Source organism: Manihot esculenta, chromosome 3, assembly GCF_001659605.2.
Source record: "Manihot esculenta cultivar AM560-2 chromosome 3, M.esculenta_v8, whole genome shotgun sequence".
Classification (NCBI taxonomy): Eukaryota; Viridiplantae; Streptophyta; class Magnoliopsida; order Malpighiales; family Euphorbiaceae; genus Manihot; species Manihot esculenta.
In genome coordinates, this window is record NC_035163.2 from 15475458 (window position 1) to 15497907 (window position 22450).

Sequence of the window (22450 nt, forward strand, 5' to 3'; positions counted from 1 at the left end):
TATCTTTTCATTTTTTTTTTTCATTTTTCATATTTATTATTTTTCCCTCTATCTTTATTTTAAGGTGCAGAGAGTTCATAAAATGTTATTCACTTTTGCAATCACTGTCCTAGGAATTTGACTTATGATGTGATGTTACTCTGAATTTATGTTATATTGTGTTTTTTTAATGCCGAAATATTGATGAAAATTAATGTGGCCATCTTATTTTTGGAAGAAAGAATATGTTTAAATAAGATTATCATTATAATAATTTTGCTTATAATATTTGTTGTCCATTCGCTGTTATTAGATTTACTTTTAATTATATTGAACTCAACGACTAATTAAACCTATAATGTCTAATTGGTTAGAGACTTCGGGTTGGTTATATGGATCTTTGTCCTCTGCTACACTTGATTTATTGCAACATCTTTGGAAATATCTAAGATTTTTAAAAACTTTTTCATTATTTCCCCCTATTGATGGTCTAGAATTCACCTGTCTAAATAAAACGAGTCTTCTTCTTTCTTGTTTTTTTTCTTTGTTTTATCTTCTCCTTTTACATCTCTCCCAATTTCACTTTGAGTTTATTTTTATATCTTTTACAATATAAGTTATTAGTTATCAGCTATAAGTTATATCTAACAGTTTAACCAAAATATGCTCTTAGTCATTTCGTAAAAAATTGAGGTTATAAGAGTTATCCCTCCCTTAACATTGAAGTATTTTTAAGATTGAATATTCTATCATTAATGCTTAAAATTCTTTCCGTTGCATAAAACCTCCAAGCATGGGCAACTATTTAACCTTGCATTCAGTTGTCGCCTATCTCATTGATCAAACATTATCTTTTCTGAATAATTTTTTGAGAGAATTTTTAACTTATATTTCTCCCTAATTTTACAGGCTAACATCCCAATTTATGCAAGAGGAATAAGCTTAACTTGGAAGATTTATAGAAAGGCAACAAATAAAAAATCTCTACAATTAATCCCTACACAATCACAGAAAATCAAATCTGAATCTGTTAATATAAAGAATCAAATATGTCTATAACTCTTAAAGTTGATACATAGATATCACAAATGCTTAACTTGCAAATTAGGTCGTGGTAGGTTCTGTCGTTAAGCTCTTTAATGAACACATCAGCTGGCTGTTTTTCTGAAGTTACATAAACTAATCTTTGCCACCTGTTAGTTTTTCTTTAAGTAAAGTGTTTGTATGCTTGGTTCTGTCATGTACTAGATTGTGAGATATATTGATGGTGGCTTTATTGTCACGGTACAAGAGTAATTTATCGTTTTCCAACAATTTTTGTAACCACAAAAGCTTACAAACGCTAGAGACGTAACTCTATATTTGGCTTTTGCACTTGATCGAATATTTACACTTTGCTGTTTACTACTCCATGTGACAAGAATACCACCCACAAATGTACAATGACTATACGTTGACCTCCTACCATCTAGAGATCCAGCTTAATCTGCATTTGTAAAAGCTTCTGGTTGGAGGTGACTATGTTTGCAGAGTATGAGATCTTTTCCTAGAACAGATTTCAAATATCACAAAATGCAAAAAACAACCTGCATGTGAGACTCATGAAGATCATTAATCAATATCATTTCATTTATGAACTTTACAAATTTTTTTGAAAAATTTGCGTAGTGCTAGGCCGTTATTGTTACATTACAGCCGTTACAGGTCTGTTTTCATTACTTACGGCTGCGACTGCAATTTAAAACCATGATCCTCCCTCTGAGCTTGACTCTCTTTCTCCCCATGGCTGTTATTAGCATCCTCCCTCTGAAGATCACTCAAGTAGTATGGAACCAAGAATCACCTCTTCCTTTTCTCATTCTCTCCTTGAAGAGGTGATGGATTTGGAGGAAAATATGATTTATGTTACTTGAAAGTGATATTCATACTGACAAAATACTTTTCAGAAGGAGGGTGACTTGTATCCCTTTTAAGTTGGAGAATATCCAACAAACACACATTTAAGTGCTATAGGTTTCAGTTTTCCAACATTCTTTGTATGAACAAAGCAAACATAATCAAAAGCCTTTGGAGGAATAGTGTAGAAGGTTTTACCTTGTAGAACTTCTAAAGGACTCTTATAGTCAAGGGCTTTTAGAGGCATCCAATTAATCAAATAGGTAGCTGAAAGAACAACATTTCCCCCGTATGGTTTTGGTAGATTCATGATGAACATGAGAGATCTAGCAACTTTTAATAAGTGTCTATTTTTCCTTTCCGCAACCCCATCCTGTGCATTAATGTAAACACAACTAGTTTGATCTCAAGTCTAGAACCCTTTCTCTATTCTCGGAATCTCAACTTTAGCATCAAAGTGTGTACAAATCATTTTGTCAAAAAACTTAAAGCAAGAAAATACTTCATTTTTTATTTTCATCAAATAGATTCAAGTTAATTTGGTACAACGGTCTATAAAGGCAACAAACTATCTATAACCAGTTAAAGAAGCATGTTATGTGGGACCCCATACATCAGAGTGAGTAGTGTAAAAGGAACAATGCTTCTATTATTACTTAAAGGATAAGAGTTCCTTGTGTGTTTAGCAAATTCACAAGCATCACGACATGAGTAGTCAAACTCAATTTGCTTAAACAATTTGGGATATAATCTCTAAAACAAAAAAGGATGGATGCCCTAACCTCCTGTACCACTTGATTGTTTCCTTATTGACATTTTTATTCATACTTAGAAAAGCTTGATTTGCACCAACACCTGGATTATCAGCCAAAACATCTTAAGCAATCTTGCAGCCTATCAGTGCCATTCCTCTTCCTAATTAGTAGATTCTGAAAGATACAATGAGTGCGAAAGAATTAAACTTTATAATTGAGAGAAATAGTGAGAGCACTGAGAGATAATAAATTAACAGGAAAGCCAAGCACATGAAGAACAAAGGAGAGAGTGATATTCGGAGTACAATTAACAGAACTTATGGCCTATATGGGAGTATAGGAGCCATCCGCAATTCGAATATGATCTTGTGTTAGACAAGGAGAGTAGGTAAGAAAAATTTTGAAAGAGTCTGCCACATGTTTATTTGCTCTGGAGTCTATAATCCACTCATAAGTATTATGATTAGCAAGAGAGGCAATACCTAATCTTGACTAGGACAAAGGATTGGAAAGGGCAGTTGTGGGATTGTCAGAAGCACTAACATTACCTCCAATAGCAACTTTCTTGCCTTCAACCATCTTAAAGCACGCAAAAAAAAGTTACTGCTGAAATTAACCCAAGATATGAAAAGTGAATAAGGTGATGGGAATAGGCTGGTCGGAGGTGTGATGGGAAGACAAGGCTGCCGAAAAGGGTTGCCGTCGGAAAAGGCTGCTGAAAAGGGTTGCCATCGGAAAAGGCTACCGAAAGAGGTTACATGCTCTAGTGCGTGGAAAAGGCGCTGAAACTTGTGACGCCACGTGTGACGCCATGCATGTGACTGGATGGAGGTGCAACGCCGGGGATGGGCTGAAAAAAACGCTTGCTTCCTCCTAGAGTGAGTGATGACAACCAACTTCCTTGCTAATGTCGCCCATAAGCCTGACCTAGATAAACCCTAAGTCTCTAGTATGTGTTTTATAAACTATAAGCCAATTGATGATGGTAAGGCTCTGATACCATAAAGAATCCTGTTAGATAATTTGTTACTTATATTTCTAAGTAATTTTATGGAGCAAACATCCATATTTATACAAGAGGAATAAGCCCAACTAGAAAGATTTACAAGAAAGGCAATATTTTCCTTTCATTTCAAATACCTCCAATTTTACTTTCTATACCTACTAAACATAAAATTGTGGGCAAACAAATCAGGTAGATACACACATGTAAAGGCAAGTGAAAAGTGCAATGACAATGCTGGCGTGATACAGCCTTTAAGTTTTAACAATAGGGTGGATAGTATTGTACTTTTGGAGCAAGAAGTATGGTGCAAAATGAGTTAAAAAAATAAATTGAAAAAGAAAAAAAGTGATGTCATGGCAGTACTTTTATTATGTCATTTTCCAAATGTTATTATCACCTTGTGGCAGCTTTGTCGTCTGACTTGAGTGATGTTTTAAGTTAGCTCAAATATTCACTAGTTGTTAGCATGTTCATGGACATTCAGTTATACTAGTTTTTGTTCTTGGTTCTAGGGTGACAGTATACTTGCAGATTCTGGAACAGAACAGTTAGAATTTATTGCTCTTTCTCAAAGGACTGGAGACCCAAAATATCAGCTGAAGGTATCTTTGTCTCTTGTGTATTTTTCCATTTGATACTTGTCATTATTTTCTTAAAATTGCTAATGCAATATGTGACATGCTGCAAAGTTATTTATCATTTATTTTATTTTTATGTATAGAGCAAGCATAGTTATTAAGTGCTCAAGGAGCACTAAGATGGAAAGAGGTTCTGGGGCCTAGGTGCAAGGCGTGCACTTGAATAAAGTAAGGGGCAAGAATGAAATTTAATAGAAGAGCAATTTTAGGTAACCAAGAAACCAATAAGCAGTTAAGATGAGAAAGATAATAAGAGTATTGAAAACAACGCCTGGGAAGAGAAATTGAAAGTGACTAGTTATCACCAGTATGCTAAGTCTAAAAACTTCTTAGCCATCAATATTGGTTTCTAGTAGATAGCAAATCTCAAGTCAAAGATTTATATGTACATATATCAATGGAAATAATGGTGTGCTTTCCTAGAGCCTTGCCCCTAAAATAAGGGATGCGCCTAGGCATTTAAGGGATTAGGATTAAAATGTGGTGAGCCTTGAGCTTGAGGCATGCCTAAGATGCGTCTTTGATAATTATGAGAGAGTAGCTTCTTCAATGTTACTCTTTTGAACAAAAGAAACATTAAAAGACAATTTACTGTCAACTAATTAATGGCTTGAGAGTTGATGTTTCAGGCGGAGAAGGTTATATTAGAGCTTAATAAGACCTTTCCTGATGATGGTTTGCTTCCAATCTATATTAATCCTGATAAGGGAACCGGATCATACTCTACCATAACTTTTGGTGCCATGGGTGACAGGTACTAGTCATTCGAAGATTTATAGAATAATTCACGTGTTATTGTGCCCTCAGAGTTAATTTGTAATGGTACCATCTTGATTAGATGGAATCCAATAAAATTGTTGCAGTTAACTTGTAATGCAATTGCAGCTTTTATGAATATTTGCTCAAAGTTTGGATTCAGGGGAACAAAACTTCAACTGTGAGACATTATAGGTGAGAACATCCATCGTTGTGTCCATTTATGTTTTCCCTTGTTCACGTTACTCGTAAAAATTTGTTGATATGTGTGGGCTCATCCATAACCTATTGATTGCAACCGACAAAAGTTTTGTATTGATTTCTTTGACAGAAGCATTTATGTAATAATAAGATTTTCTTGGGGAAAAAGTTAGCTGCCTAATTTTTTAATTTTGTATTTGGGTTGAAACCTTATCAGTATTCAGTAGTAATGTCTATAAGCTTTCATAACTGTTATAGTTGAAGATGTCCCTGTCTATTAGAATTCTTACTCGTCTCTTCCTGAAACTTTTAAATCAGGTGCCTAATGATAGTTCTGTGTGAAAAAGCTTATGGGTTCAAGTTATATTGCCAATAACTTTTGCTATGTGAGCTAATGTTAAACGATGACTTCTAAAATTTCTTCTTATTATTCTTGACATAGTACACAACTATTTATGTAGGCCATACTTGTATATCTATATATGGGTAATAGAACCCTGAGTCAATTTTGTCAAATAAAGCCAGGTTCATAAAAATTATAGGAACAAAATTTAGTGAATTCTAGCAACCATTTTTGTATATATATGGGTAATAGAACTCTGAGTCAATTTTGTCAAATAAAGCCGGGTTAATATAAATTATAGGAACAAAATTTAGTGAATTCTTGCAATGGTCCAATGGTTACAAAATTTAGGGGAGAGATTATAAGAATGTGAAGTCTAGGATTTAAAAATCATCTATAAAGGTTAAGGGATGGTATTAGTTACCTTTATTTGTTTGTTCTCTGAATTTCAACTTTACCAATTCCTGAAATTAGTAGCTGTATTTTATAAAACAGTTTTAGAAAATATATGAAAGATTCAAGAATTTTTTTCCCTTTTCCGATCTTTGTTGCTGATAGGAGTGGCACTTTTAAGTTTTTTTATAATAGTGCCACATTTGAAATGAAACCTTAAATGTGAGTGCAATGTCTTGGGGTGCGTCTGAAGTTTAAGGTTTTTCATGTATAAATATATATAATTTTCAGTCTTATACAAATTTGAAATTTGATTTTCGATCCATCAAATTAATAGTTCAACTGCAAGTCAAATAACCTGTAGATCAATTAACTTCAAATTCTCAAATATTTGCCATAATATTGTTCGAATCTACTGTTTATAGTTTAGATAAATAGACCTAACATAATTTTTATTTATTCTTTGATTTCAGTACATACCCTTGACTATCACAAAACTCTTGATGCTGCAGCATAGCTAAGTAGATCTCTCACACACACGTGAGAGGGAGAGTATAGTTTGGGAGAAAAAGTCTGCTGTAATTTTTTTTAATAGAAGCTACTGAATTACAAGCTAATAAAGGGTATTTATAGAGTTTTAATTCCCCTAATTAAGATAGGGATAGAACTTTATAAATTAGGAAGACTATATCGAAAACTAATCTTAACTAAAATAAGATTACAAATAACTCCCGAATAAAACAGAAGACTTTAAAAACTAAATTTGAATGAACAAGCTAAATAGGAAGTCTAAATAAAGTAGGAATGCTTAGGGGATAAATCTAGCAGGAGCTGAATTCCATATCTTTACTGTGTAGGACACGCCCTAGCATGTGGGTTGCTGGGGATCGCACCCTAGGGTGTGTTGAAGGAAGACTGGGGATTCTGGTTAGCTCGCGCCCTAGGGCGTGCTGCTAGTCTGCTTCAGCACTCAAATTGGACAATTTGGACCCTTTTCCCTTAAATGCTTAGTTGCTGGTGCCATTTTCCCATAAATTTGTCACTGAACTCTTCCACATCAACCCTAAAGCACACCATGCATTTCATATGATTTTGCTGATGTTATGTCCTTGAAGAAACTGTTAGGAATAGGAATTGAGAATAGAAAATGGGGATGAGAAAGAAGAAGAAATACAGATGATAAGAAATATAATAGATTTAGGTGAGAGAAGAATATACAGATTTAGATGAGAAGAGAAAAGAGAATTGGTATAGAGAGAGAGAGAGAGAGAGAGAGAGAGAGAGGTAATCTTGTTTGATTCTTGTATGAATGAATACACAGTCAACATCTCCTTTTTTACAAGGATAATTGCCTCCTAACTAACTCTGTTCTTTCCCTCCAATTACAACACAGTTAATTCCTGCTGTATGTGCCAATACCTTCACCTTGAGCTCATTATTGTCCCCAAGAATGTGAAAATGCTGGAAATTGAAATGAATTTCAGGCACTTCTCATCAATTGAAAGAATGTGAGAATCCAAATAGCATCTTCTGTAGCAAGTTAATTTTTTGAATTTTGGATAACAAATGTCCTTCATGTTTACCGGCTGAAATGTGGACTCTTAAAGGACAAAGAATTTTTTTCCCTCTTCTAACAAATTTCCCATGCTTGTTCCTTAAAAGACGTGATGTTTTTTTATGGCTGTACTTTCTTCCGTTCCCTTCTAGATATTTTCCGTTCATCTTCCATAAGACTTGTAAGATTACAACAACTGAAATCTCTATCTTGGCTCCAAAAATTCTACCACTTACAATACCTACACTTTTTATAACACCTTTATCTTTCTTCTTTCAAGAACTTCTCCAAAAATCTCCGGATCCAGAATTGTAGTGAAACTTCTGTTTTTCCCATTACAGATTCTAATTTCTCATTCCCCATTGCAGATTCCAATGTCCCATCACCATCTTCATCATTCTTCTCCTCACAGCAGGGTTTTACGTAATGGCCATTATGTAAGGGATTTTATTTTTTTTTTTTTTTGGGGGGGGGGGGGGTGACATTACTTGTCAGGCTGTTATATAACGTCCCCCTGAGCTGCAGCCGTAACAGCCGGCTGTTACAGACAATAAAGTAACGGTGACGGCCATTACCAATAATTCAGATTCTCTTATCTACAGCTTCTGCTGACCTATTTCCACTTTTACCTGTTTCAAAACTTTCTAGCAACTTTAGAGACCAAGTTTTTCAAGTTTTCTCTGTTACAGACAATAAAGTAATGGTGACGGCCACTACCAATAATTCAGATTCTCTTATCTACAGCTTCTGCTGCCCTATTTCCACTTTTACCTGTTTCAAAACTTTCTAGCAACTTTAGAGACCAAGTTTTTCAAGTTTTCTCTTCCCTTTCTCTCTCCAATCTCAACCTTTCCTACGTATTTCTCATACAAGCTTAGATTTTTCATAAACTACTTCATTTCCAAGCTTATTTCTTCTAAAAGGCATCTTAATATTTCTGTATTTCATTTTTAGTTGCTGTTTTTTCTGCTTTCTTTTTTTTTTTTTTTTTAAATGTGGATTAAACTGTTAGTTTTGAGTTAAAATTCTAATTTGAGCTATTAGTTTACCCAATCTATAAAGATTGCATGGTTTTTGTTATTTTAAACTGTTTTTCAGAAATTATTTTAATTATGTCAGATTATTAAATTAATTGTGTAAAATTATATGTTTAAGTTTTATTTGGTATATGTAAAAAATTCTGTTTTGTTAAAATTTTCTATATATATTTCATTTAAGTTATATAGTCTATATTTGATATATTTATATTTATTATGTATTTGTATTATTGTTCTGAATTAAATCTATCAATATCATATCATTTTATAAACTTAGCAAATTGATTTGAAAAATTTGCGCAGCGCCATACTATTACCATCACATTATGGCTATTATAGACTTGTTTCAATCACCTGCGACCTCGACCGCGAACACTCCGTGAATGCAATTTAAAACCATGCCTCATAGTCCTTCCTTGCATTAGCCAAATCAATAATAAAATTCTGCTTCTGTTCTTGCTCCATCTCAATGCACTTTTCGCTGTCGTTGGAAGTTTCATCCAAGGCAGCTTGTTCTTCGCTTGACTTCTCAAGTGGATCTTCATTACTTCTATATGTGACAGAAACCATTCAAGTAACTTCTAGAGTGCTTTGTACACCACTTTTGGAAATTTGTGTTGCTCTGCTGCTATCATGTGCCATATTGCCATAATTAGTAGATAATTTTAGTTTATTCACTGGTTTGGATGCTGAGGAAAATAAATTTCAATTTTGTTGGAGCAGAATTCATTAATTATTTGTGGCAAAAGAAAGAAAAAGGTGAACTTTGTGAGGTTTCTGGAGAAAACAAAAGATCTAGTTACTCTGTCCTACGGAATTAAATTGGGATGGGTTACTTAATCTTATGGATCCAGTATTTCCTTTCCTAACGTCAGAAATAAAACAGAAATAACTATTTGTAAAGGACAAATGGAGATTAAATGTGCATGCTTGCACACACAATAGAGGTTTACATTTCTCTCAGAGACTCTGTGATATTGACGTTACATGTGTTTGTGCACCTATACATGGAGGATGGCATTTCACTCTTGAACTCTTTGAAATGGGAATTATGTACAGAGAGGGAGAGAGGACGAGGATAATATTACAACAGAATAAGTCATATTTTAAGACATTTGTAACCATTTTAACTTGATGATTCTCTCTTCTTTTTCTTAGGGAGAGAGGAGGATGATAATATTACAACAGAATAAGTCATATTTTAACATGTGTAACTATTTTAACTTGATGATTCTCTCTTCTTTTTCCTATTTTCATGATGTTTATTTATGTTACTTTTAATTAAAATCTGAAATATTTAGCAGTGTTTTCTACCCATTTTTTTTGTGGGAATGCTTGATATCTAAATGGCGTGTGGAATCTTGGAAACAGAGAAATGTGGGAGAAATCGATGAAAGGCCTATTAAGCTTGGTTAGGAAAACAACACCATCATCTTTCACATACATTTGTGAGAAGAGTGGAGATATGTTGGCAGACAAGGTAACATATCAGGTTTTGTATAGGGCTGAGTAGTATTCGGTTCAAACCGAAAAAACCGATCAAACCGAATTAATTTCAAAATTCGGTTCGGTTTTTTATTCAATTCGGTTTGGTTTGGTTTTTAATTTTAAAAATTTCAGAAATTTCGGTTCAGTTCAGTTTTGATCAGAAAAAAATCGAAAAAACCGAACCGATTAGTGATAATAATATATTATTTTCAATAATATAGAGAAATTAAATTATATTAAGATTCAAATATTTTAATTAAATTTTAAAATATTAAAAATAAAGTGTAAAAAATAAAAAAATTATTAAAAATCGAAACTGATCAAACCGAACCGAATCGAACCAAATCAGACCGGTTCGGTTCGGTTCCTGACCAAAATCGGTTCGGTTTTTATAAATACTAAAATTTTGGTTTTTGGTTTATTCGGTTCGGTTCGGTTTTGAACCGAACCGACCAAATGCTCACCCCTAGTTTTGTATGGGTTTATCCTGTTAGCCTTTTCTAATCTTCTTTGTCAAAAGAAAAATAGACTCTGCAATGTTCTACATGATTCTGTCTTTATTTTTGCAGATGGATGAATTGGCATGTTTTGCTCCAGGTATGATAGCTTTAGGATCATCTGGTTATGGGCCTGCTGACTCCCAGAAATTTCTTTCACTTGCAGAGGAGGTATTCTTAATGCCTAAAAAAGCTCCTTAAAAATAAATTTTGCTAGGGTTGGTTGTGAATTGTCTATGAATTCTCATGAACACAACATGATATTGTAATATCAATTGGAATTATCACTTTATCCTCATTACTATGAGTTCTCGCTAACACAATGTTATATGCCAATACTTTAATAACTCCCAAACTACACTTTTTTCATCATCAATTATTAGAAAATTGGAGAAAACTTGTTAAAACAAATTACTATAAATATTAAAACACATGATGAATGGCGATGGCATTATTTTTAATAAAAACGAAGCTTATGTGGAATATGTAACGGGAGAGGAAAAAAATCTTTACAGGGTATTCTTTGACCTAGAAAAAGTATATGATAAAGTACCAAGAAAAGTTCTTTATTTGATACTAGAAAAGAAAGGAGTCATCTCAAGTATATAAATATTATTACAAACATGTATAAGGTGGAGGTCAAAAGTGTAAAGGCAATGAGAGGGGACAAACAAGTTTTCCATAACAGTGAACTTACATCAGGGATTGGCTTTGGTATCTGTTTACCTTAATTATGGATGAGATTACCGGTCATATTCAAGATGATATCATATGGTGCATGTTATTTGTAGATTTCTTAGTGGATGAAACTAAGTGAACGAGTTTAATAAAAGGTTGGAGCTTTGAGAAAGACTCTTGAGAGCAAGAGTTTTAAACTAAGTACAAGTAAGATGGAAACTATGTAATGTGAGTTTAGCTCCTATAGAAAGAATGGAGTTGAGGTATGTTTAGATGCAGTTTTGATGCTTGAATGCAATCAATTTGTTGTGTTGTTTTATTTTTTAAAGAAGAAGAAAGAGAAAAAGAAGAGAACAATAGACCAGAAAGACTAAATTTGTTTAATATCTCTTACTCTATGTTTAAAAGTACATAGTCAATTTTTATGATATAAAAATATAGGACAAATTCCTCAAGTGAAGGAAGTCTTACGTTCCTATCACATCCATTGGTTTAAGGAGACATCTCATCCTTAAATTATGGAGAAATCTTCTCACTTAAATTGAGGAAATAATTTAGTATATACTATTTAGAAATAGTATGCCATAATAACTTCTAGAGAAGGACAATTGAAAACTATGGAAAAAGGAAATTTAAGTGTATCGTTCACTTGTTGGGTTTTCCTTTCTCAAAACTCCGAGAATCTATGCTTTAGATGATGTAGTTGGTACTTGGTTGTGAGCTAAGAAGTGCATCAACCTTGGGCATTCAGCACACTTTTTACATCGTGGAGTTGCTGATCTCTTCAATACTCATTAGGGTGTATTCCTTAGAGTCTCTTTACTATTGGATTTTGATTTATTTATTTCCCCTTCTGCAGCTTGCTTGGACATGTTACAACTTCTACCAGTCAACACCAACAAAATTGGCTGGAGAAAACTACTTTTTCCATCCAGGGCAGGTTAGTTACCCATTTCATCATCATCACTTTTTTTACTCTGCTAGGAAAAATTTGAACACTCAAATTAGTAGTCAAGTAAGGGCCTTTTATGGTTTATTCTCTAGAATGCGAATACAAGAGATATGTTGCAAGAAAAGAGGTATAATTGTTATCTCCTGTGCATTACAAGTGTAGTGATTTTTGTTCTCAGTTATGTTTATGATGTGTGGTGATTTGGGCACTTCAGAAGAATCTCTTTTGATTTTTGTCTCTTTGAGGACCAAGGTAGTCCAAAGTGAAAGATGCACTCAGGGCAACATGTCCCTTTGGCGCTAGAGCACAAGCGCACAAGAAAAGTGCTCTCTTGATAAAGTTGCAGAAACTAAAATACATAATTAGAAAGAGCAGTATTCCCATGAAGTACACTATTAACTGTAAACTATAAAAAGAAAGATATTGAGAAAATGGAGGAAACCAGTAACAGGAATTCAAAAGTTTAAAAACAAACTTGAGATGAAACAAGATAAAGAAACATACAAATTTATAGCTTTTAAGTTTTAACTAGAGAGAAAAGACGCTTTAGTTTTGTCTTTGGCTGGCAGAACGCAAGTGAGAGGGAAAAAATGTGGGAAGAGAAGAGTACTGAATGGATGGAGAAAGAAGTGGAGAACAAAGAGGAGAAAGAGAACAGTAGATGTGAAAGAGGACAAAAGAACTATTATTAAAACATTTAGATGTACCTTGTCAAGTAAATTATATAAATTAAAAGCAGAATTTAGTTTGTTGTGCTCCACCAGTGATGCTTAGACGGAGAAAGCGACTGCCTTGTCAGGTAAATTATATAAATTATACTAATGGTCATTGAACAATATATTAATATCCGCAAGACTTCAATTAGACGCTATGTCTTTGAACTAAAAATTGTTGCAATTAGGCTAACCTCACGTGTTGTTAAGAAACCTACTATTAATCTCATTGGCATTTAATTGGTGCCAGTTTACCCAGAAGGATGCAAGTATTTTCAAGGTCCAGAATTTTGTCCTTTGATTTGTTGTGGGACGTTTTTTTCCTTCTTCCTTTCTTTCTTTCTCGCTTCTTTGCGGGCTTCTGTTTTTGGGGTGTTTAGAGGACTCTCACTGAGTATCATGCAATTAGATTGGGGGCACTGCATTTTCAGGAGGATGCCATGTTTTCCTTTTTGTAATGTTTCTTTCTTAATAAAGTTTACTCTTGTTTAGAAAGGTTGCTCTTGTCACCATGACTGACAACATTGAAATGTTTATCTATACTAAATACTGATAATATTTCCATACATCACGTTTTCAGGATATGAGTGTGGGTACATCATGGAATATATTGAGACCAGAAACAATTGAATCGCTCTTTTACCTGTGGCGTTTAACAGGCAACAAAACATACCAGGAGTGGGGTTGGAATATATTCCAAGCATTTGAAAAGAACTCACGCCATGAGACTGGATATGTGGGACTGAAAGATGTAAGCATTCCTCTATCCATTAAACCATATTATGTGTTTGGTCATATTCTGTGTACTTTAGGGTAACATTTTCTTGAGAGGGGATTCTTCTTTAGAAAATGAAGCCTTAACTATTGACTTTGATTGGTCATACTTTCCGTGCTTCTTATTCTATTTTTCCTTTAAATTGTTGTTGCCAAAAGTTACTGTGCACTTGTGGCCGCAAGGTTTTTATTCATAATAGCCTGCCTAAAAAGTGGTTTCTTAATGAGTATGCTTGCAAACGAATTACAGGAAGTAGTGGCAGAGGTAGCTGGTATCAATTGCCATGGATGAGAGTCTGAGCAATAACCATTTGGTATGGATGCATTAGAAGGCATGTTTTTGGGTTTATTATATTAGGAAATAAGTTTAAATAAGCCCCTCAATATTTTGTTGGAAATAAGTTTAAATAAGCCCCTCAATATTTTGTTGATGTCCAAATAAAGCCCATTTTCATCTTTTTGGCCAAATAAACCCAAAACTTCAAATTATAGTTCAAATCAGCCCGTAGTAAACAAAAAAATATTTTTTAGTAATAAAATATTGTTTCTGTATTTTTAAATATAACTAAAATAAAAAAACTAACCCAGAAATTCAAGAGAATCCAGAAATTCAAGAGAATCCAGAAATTGAAGGACATCAAGAACACATTGTCCAACTCTACCCTCTTCCAGAAATCCAAACATAAATTACATAAAAATTCAAGATCACCGGCACAAAAACATCAAAAATTCAACAAAACAACCCAAAACACAAAAAAGTCAATAATCTGGGTGAAAAATTCAACACAACTCAGCAAATTCCTGCACAAATCCATCACAACTGACAACACGTCAAAATTCCATAAGCCATAACAAATCATTGAATTTGAAACAAAGAAGATGGTGCCCATGGTCTAATATAGAAACCATTCACCATAAAAGGCGCAAGAGCTAGATATTGAAACAGTCAAAGATCAATGCCGCTAAAACCCTTAGAACATTACCCATCTTCAACACAGAAATTCAAACACTCAAAGGGTTTTTACTTCACTCATCAGGCCATCACCAAACACCTAGATATAGATGCCACTAAAAAATCCATTGAAACTTGTTGTCTATTCTGCATCTTGATGCAAGGAATCCATTACCTGATTCACATTTCTGAGAAAAGTTGTGCCTTTGTCAGTCACAAAGGAGAGATCAGTGGATATGAGTGTTCTGAGAGAACTCATTGACTGCAAAGGTCTCCAATTCAATTCTGTTTTCCAACTACCTATTATTTCCTCATTTTTTGCACAAAAATTGTTAGAGCATCGTTTCATAGTATTTCATTTTTTTGGTGGATTGCTAAACCACTAACCATTTCCATTTCATTTCATTGACTTTGAATGAAAGAGATAAATTTTAGGTTTTGATGCTTTCATTTAATTTTAGGTTTTGATGCTTTCATTTCTGGGCAAGTTTGAAGATGGGTTCTTTGTTCTTCTAATTTATGTCAAAATTTATTTTAATTAAAATAATAAATACTTTGAATATTAAAAATACTACATTTTATTGAGTTGGGACTTATTTGAACTTTGATGTGAAGTTTTGGGTTCATTTGGCCAAAAAGATGAGAATGGGCTTGGGCCCGGATAAAAAGCATAGGGACGGATTTGGACTTGTTTCTTTTTTTTTAAAAGAAGATATTAGAGTTTTATACAAAATGCAGCGGAGTCTGAAGTATCTCTTCTTTTTTTACCATCTCTAAATTATTGAAATTGGACTTTGCATATATATTGTTGGAAAACACGAGGATAAGTTTGAGCACTAATACTTAGAGGTGTAAATGAATCAAATTATTCGTGAGCTATTTGAGATTCAGCTCGATCGGGCTTAACTAATTTTCTAAATGAGTCGAGTTTGAGTTCAATTTTTAGGCTTGCTTGATAAACGAGCGGAATTTGAGTCTAGTAGTATTCGACTCGTTAAAATTCGTAAGTTTAGCCATTTCAAAAAAAAAACAAAAAACTCATAAGCTCGGGCCCTTTTCATTTTATTTTCAAGTTCACGAGCTCGTGAGCATACTAGCGAGCCAGCTTGCAAACAAGCTGGTTAATCAAGCTCATGAGTTTGCCTTGTGAACAAGCTTATTTATAAGGCTCACAAGCAATAATTGGCTTGTTTATAAACTCATTAAATATGCTCATGGGTTATATCATTTATAGTTCACCTGAATATTTATATTAGTTTTATATTTTATAAATGTATTGTTATATTTATGTTAATGTAAATTTTTTATATATAATTTAATTATAGTATAATTATTAAAAAATATATTTGAATAAAATATAATAATTTATAATTTAATTTTAAATTTATAATAGAAAAACAAGTTAATGTTATGATTATATATAATAATAAATTTAACATATTAAATATAAATATGTTTTAATGTAAATAATAAATCCTTTATAATAAATATTAAGTAATATTCTTAAACAAATTAAGTAATGTTATAAATACTCATGGAAAAAGTTATGCATACTATAACAATGATATATAAGTGATATTATCTTAAATTTACTCTTAATCTATGATATTTATTTGTATTATTTTTCTCTATCTTAATTTTAAACTCTTACGTGATTAAATAATGCTAAACTTTTATAATCATATATGTTGTTACTCTATATATCTTCCGCTGATTGAATAACTATACTCTAGATTATATCTTTCTCTGCCATTATATATCTCTTTAAGTAGACACTTTTTTTACTTTATAAAAGATATATTTTTCAAGTTTTTCTTAATTCACTATTGTTAGTCATTAAAAGATAAATAAATTAATATCTCTTAGTGCTAGCCGCAAAATTATGTAGTTTTATTTAAAATTATATAATTTAAATATAACTCTCCCTTCACGTAGATATAATTTTTATATATAAATTTAAATTTCATTTTATATACTTTAATAAATTTTTCATAAAACTTTTTACATATTTGATTAAAAATGATTATTGAACTCTTGTTATATGATGTTAAACTTGTTTTATTTATATTTTATATAATTAATTAAAGATTTTATAATTAATATTAGAGTCAATAAGTATTAATATTTAAAGTTATAAATAATAATAAAAAAATAATAATGAAACCTTAAAATATTTAAATATTTAATCTATTATTATGTAATTTTTTAGCTAATTGATAAGAAAATTAAAAAGGAAAAAATTAAGAAAATTAAAAAGAAAAAGGTTTGAAAAATTTTTGCTGCGCCACTGCGCCAGAAACCTACACGTGAAACAAAGTTCACGTAGTAATAAATAGAGCAATAAACGCTAGTGCTGACTGCTGTTCCCTTAATTGCACATCGAAAATTTATACAAAAGCACAATCTCTTTTTAAAATTTCATATTAAGAGATTTCAATGAGATTTTTAATGTAAGAAAATTTTTTGAAGTTTCTTAATTGACTTGAGTTGGATTTATTTGTTTAATTGACTTGAACTAGAGTTTTTTGAGTATACAAATGAACTGAGCTCGATTTGACTTGTGAAGGTGATAATCGAGCTTTGTATAATGTTAAGGTGATAATCGAGTTTTTTATGAATCGAGCTCTAGTTTAATAATTTTTTAATGAGTTGAGCTCGAATTCATATTTGGAGCTCGATCTCTTAAATAATTCTGCCAAACGAGTCTGAACTCTTCAAAATTCGATTACACCATTACTAATACTATAAGAAAATTACCAAATATACAAATGGGTGAGAAGATGATATACAAAGGCCAAAATTTAGATAGTCCTATGGTGTGAAAATATTATTTGTGGGTGTACCAAATGTGTTTTTCATGGTTAATTTAGTTGAGGTTTGGAAGGTTTTATGCACACTAGAGTTGTGAGTTGTGACTAGGCGGAGATTTGTGAGTTATGCGCATGAGACTCTTAATTTGGCTTGTGTTTGGAAGGCTTGATATGAAGACCTGAAGTTTTTTGTAATTAATTTATTACTTTTATTTTCCATGTATTTTTTTATACATTAAATATTAAAAACCAACTAAAATAAAAGTAAATATTGTTAATTATAATTTATTAAATCTTATTTTTTATTTTAACATTAGTTACTAACTATTAGAAGCTATATTATGAAAAGCAACATAAAATTTTATGTAATTAAATATTTTTTATTATTGATTTCAAACATAAAATAATATAGATGTAGTGGTGGGTTGGACTGGTGTTTAATGAAGCGGATGGTTATTGGAATTCTTGCTAGCAGACTTTTAAGAGAGAAGTTGGGAGCAGGATTAGATGGTAAATTTGTGCAGTAAACAATAAGCACACTAAATTTATATTTTTCTTCTATTAATTTTGTGATTTTGAATAAGAAGTCTTAAATAATTGGATGGGAACAAAAGAATGAACTCACTCTTCCTTCATTTCTACTTTGGCTTAAAAGAGTATCATGCTTGTAAAAGAGAGTCAAATGTTGTTATTTGGCAAAGGTGGATTATAGTAATTAAATCCTCGCTTTTGTTATTCAGGTCAATACCGGTGTCAAAGACAATATGATGCAAAGCTTTTTCCTCGCAGAGACGCTGAAGTATCTCTATCTCCTTTTCTCACCATCTTCAGTCATCTCATTAGACGAGTGGGTTTTCAACACAGAAGCTCATCCTCTTAGAATTGTGACCCGTCGAGAGGGAGACGCCTCTGGGTATTCAGAATATAAGCAAACTAGTAGGACACATGGCAGGAAAGGAGGTCAGTTCACTGATAATTAGGATTCATTTGCTGCGTATTTTTGAGGCTTTGATTAGATGAGGAGACTATACAAAATTATAAGCTGATCAATATGAAAAATATAGATTGAAGGCCTCATGGAATGCTGTTTGCAATAGGAAATAATGTGGTTCAACAAAATTTTCCATTCCATGCTTGTAGAAATTGTTGTATTCTATCCTGAGAAAGGAATGGCAGCACAGATGGAAATGTAACTCAGAATGTAGTTTAATTTCCTAAGCTTAGTATCATATTATAGGAATTTTTATTTTTTTTTCCCTCCTTTTTGACTATCACAACATCTTCGTGAGTGTATGAGCACATGTGATATCCTGGAGGATAATGTATGGGTTTTCCTTTATTTTTACCCCTATTTAATAGGAACAAGTTGAAAAAGAAAATACTATACTGCGGTTTTATATTTTTGACAATTAACGGGCATGATTATTTTTCCCCTTTTTGATAGTATCCTGTTGTTAAGATTTCTAACTTCCATACGCCTGTGTCCTTTATAATATGATTCTGTCTTAAGGGTAAGGCCATGGTGAGAGGCGGATTCAGAAATTTAAGTCAGGGTTTAATTTTATTTTGTAGTATGGCCTTCAATTTTGCTATAAAATTTTATATTTTTAAAATATATATATATATATATATATATATATTATATTAATAAATTCAAAGCAAGATCCTTTAGCAATGTAAGAGAAGAATCACTTTTAAGTATTCGATTTTAATATAAAAATAACTGCTCTAATTAACAAATGAGTATATTAATCACTTAATATCAGAAAACATGATACAAAAATTTATATCTATATCAATATTAAAGATAAAATTCTCAATTTGAATTTTAAAACAATCATAAAAAATTTACATGCATATAATTTTACAAGTTGGATAAACTATCATATATTAGAATTTTATAAGAAAATTTTGGATAATTTAATTTATTAAGCGAATAAACACTATTTAATTTTATATATATTAATTTTTTTAAAAAAATTTAGCCTATAACCTATTAAATTCAATTAACATTTTTTTTCAAAAATTTAAATTTTATTTTTATAAATATAAATAGTCTAACATATAATTTTAGTAATATAAATAGAGTTATATAAAACTATCACTTTTTAACAATATAAATTAAGAGTGAATTACTTTTGAAAATAAAAAAATAACTGTGATATTCGAAATTGAAATTTTAAAATTATAAGTATAATTTATATTTTTTGAATAAAAAAGTAGGTGGATATTGTAAAAAAATAATATTTAGAGTTTATGGTTTTATATATTAGATAATATATTTTTAAAAAATTTACTTATTGATTTTTTATATTAGAATGAATATCGTCATATTTTATAAAATTAAATTATTTAGTAATTTATTAAAAAATAATTTATTTCAATTTTAGTCGGAAACACTAACTAATATTTAAATTTTAATTTATAAATATTAAATAATGCGTATAATTAAAGTTATATAAACTAAATATTGAAAATAGATTAATAGATTTTTTTATAAAAAGATTAAAAATTTTAATTTTATAAAATAATGATGTTTGAGATTCAATAATGATGTTTGAGATTTAAGAATTGGTCTAGATTCAGAATATAACTTTTGTAAGTTTGGTTTTTTTTTTTTTTTTTATATCATTTTATTTCCTTTCTCTTTTATATTCCAGTGACGTGTAATCATCATTCTGCATTCTATCCTCCTGCCACAGTTACGTTGGTAGTATGTACGGACGTACAACATCTTTTTTTTTTTTGTCAAACAGCTATTTAATTCCCTCTATACCACCTGAACACGATTTCAAACATTACGGGGTTTGTTTTACCGTGAAGAGGAATGGGCATTCAGAGCAAGGATCTTAAGGACAAATTCATGTCCAGCCCGGTTCCTCTAGACTGACCCTGATCCTATACGAGGCTTATAGTCGTGCATTGGACCCTCCTAGAGCTTAAGCCCTATCTTTCTAACTTGGATTTCGCCAAGGCCCGGGCGCTTGGAGCTCAACCATCATCAAGTGTCCATTTACCCGCTTATTAATTATTTCATGATTTATAAGGGAGTAAATTTTGATACTCCAATTATTACCATGCAATTCTAGAAAAATTTTGTCAAAACGTTCTTTCTTTGTCTTTTCATTTCAAACTTATGCTTTTACTTTCGCTTGTTGCACTACCTCTTGCTCTGCTTCTGCTACCTTGCTCTTTCTCTTCTTTGTAATCTCTAATTTTCCAATCCAATCGTCTTGCTCCTCTTATGGCTTCTACTAGGATTCCTGAGGTGGTCGGTCTGGTGTCTGCAATCACTCCTTTCTCCCACTATTTTTTTTCGCGACCTTGCTAACACTACAATCTTCAAAATTAGGGCTCCTCAATTAATGAGCGAATAGTTCTTCCTAGCCTACCACCGGTAGGCCTGGTAGATGATCAACAAGAGCGTAATTTGTTCTCTTTTGTAAAGCAACATAAATTTGGTCTTACTTTTTCGTTTATTCCCTTTTTCATCTAGGTCTTCTGTCACTTTAGAATAACCTCTCGAATGTTATCTCCTAACTCCATCTTATTTATGTGTTGTTTTGAGTCTATTTTCTTGTGTTGGGGTTTTGCCCTTCTTTTGAGTTATTTTGTAAATTTTTTCGTTTGGTTAGATCTAACCACGGATTCTACTATTTTGATTTCTGAGCTAGGTTGTTAATATTTACGAGTTATAAGAATTCCATTAAAGATTGAGCATAATAGTTTGTTATCATCAAACTGAATGAGAGCTCAGAAATTAACTAGAATATTGACCTCTATTGGGGAAGATTGACTGTAATGAGTTTCTAGATTAACCCTAACAGATTAAATTTATCTTTTTCCACTGAACTCTATAAGGAAAAAATATAAGGTCGAGAAGTGCATATTAATGTCTAAATATTAAAGAAGGAAAAAAAACGGTGTGTAATACTTTCTGCTTGTTTTTCCTTTGCTAATTCATCAAAAATTTGTTAGGATAATACAAATTTTGAATTTGCCTAGACAAGGGGGCTGAATTTTTTTAATTACTTATTTTCTAGTTGATCTTGTAATTTATTTATTTTGTTTGACATAATTCAATTTGTAAGAAAATAATTTAAATAAATTTTTATAAAATTATGCAAAATTTTAATTTATTTTAAATGAAAAGAATTTAAATTATTATTTCATCTATTAATTTTATAAAAATATTTATTAATTAATATTTTTATATCAAAGATATTATAGGTTTTTTTATGAATACAGTTAAAATTAATAGGAAAATTAATTAATACACATTTTAAAATTTTAGAAATATTTTAATATATTTTTAAAAAAATTCAATTAATTAAAAAAATCTCAATATTTACGTCATTTTATATTTTAATTTAAATAGTTAAATTTTAAATGAATTGATTTAATTTTTCATATTTAAATGTAATTTTAATTTATTTTTAAAAATAAAAATATAAGAGTTTAAATAATATTTTAAATATAATATTTTATTTTTTTAAATATAAATTAATTTTTATATATAAAAATAATATCAACTCATACTTAATTATAATTAATTAATATATTTAATTCTAAAAATAATAATAATCTAATAGTTAAATTTTGCAATTTATAATTTTAATAATAAATAGATTTTATTTTATAATAATAATTATAAAAATTTTATAATAAATTTATTATTTTTAATTATTTTATACATATTATTATTTTAGATTATATAATTTAACTGCTATAAAATATTTATAATTATTATAATAAAATTAAAAATTTATTATTGTTTAAAGTGTGAAATGCATAAAAAAAATTTTAAAAATTTTAAAAATTATATTTAAATATAAATGTTAAATTAATTTATTTAAAATTTAAATATTTAAATTATAATACAAAATAATATAAATATTAAGTGTTTTTAAGTCCATTGATATTTCTATAAAAAATTAATTAGCGAGTACATAAAGATTAATTAGTAATTTTTTCAAAAGAAATGCTGCAACACGGTCCCAAATATCCCCTTCAAAAAGGTTTTAGGT

At 30.9% G+C, this 22450-nt stretch overlaps 1 protein-coding gene across 2 annotated transcripts in view; it reads left to right on the forward strand.

Annotated features, from left to right (window-relative positions):
- The window catches only part of LOC110611200 (mannosyl-oligosaccharide 1,2-alpha-mannosidase MNS1), a 29466-nt gene extending 10634 nt beyond the window's left edge, over positions 1 to 18832 (forward strand). Inside the window, exons 7-15 of one of the 2 annotated variants that reach the window (XM_021751376.2) lie at positions 4149 to 4238; positions 4904 to 5028; positions 5160 to 5225; positions 9931 to 10039; positions 10617 to 10715; positions 12082 to 12162; positions 13468 to 13638; positions 13912 to 13975; positions 18164 to 18497. In XM_021751376.2, coding sequence (XP_021607068.1) covers positions 4149 to 4238; positions 4904 to 5028; positions 5160 to 5225; positions 9931 to 10039; positions 10617 to 10715; positions 12082 to 12162; positions 13468 to 13638; positions 13912 to 13953 — 783 coding nt within the window. In that variant the 3' untranslated portion in view covers positions 13954 to 13975; positions 18164 to 18497. Of the gene's footprint in view, positions 1 to 4148; positions 4239 to 4903; positions 5029 to 5159; positions 5226 to 9930; positions 10040 to 10616; positions 10716 to 12081; positions 12163 to 13467; positions 13639 to 13911; positions 13976 to 18163 lie in introns of both variants that reach the window. The other variant, XM_021751374.2, reaches the window with a different exon arrangement.
- Positions 18833 to 22450: the final 3618 nt, after the last annotated feature.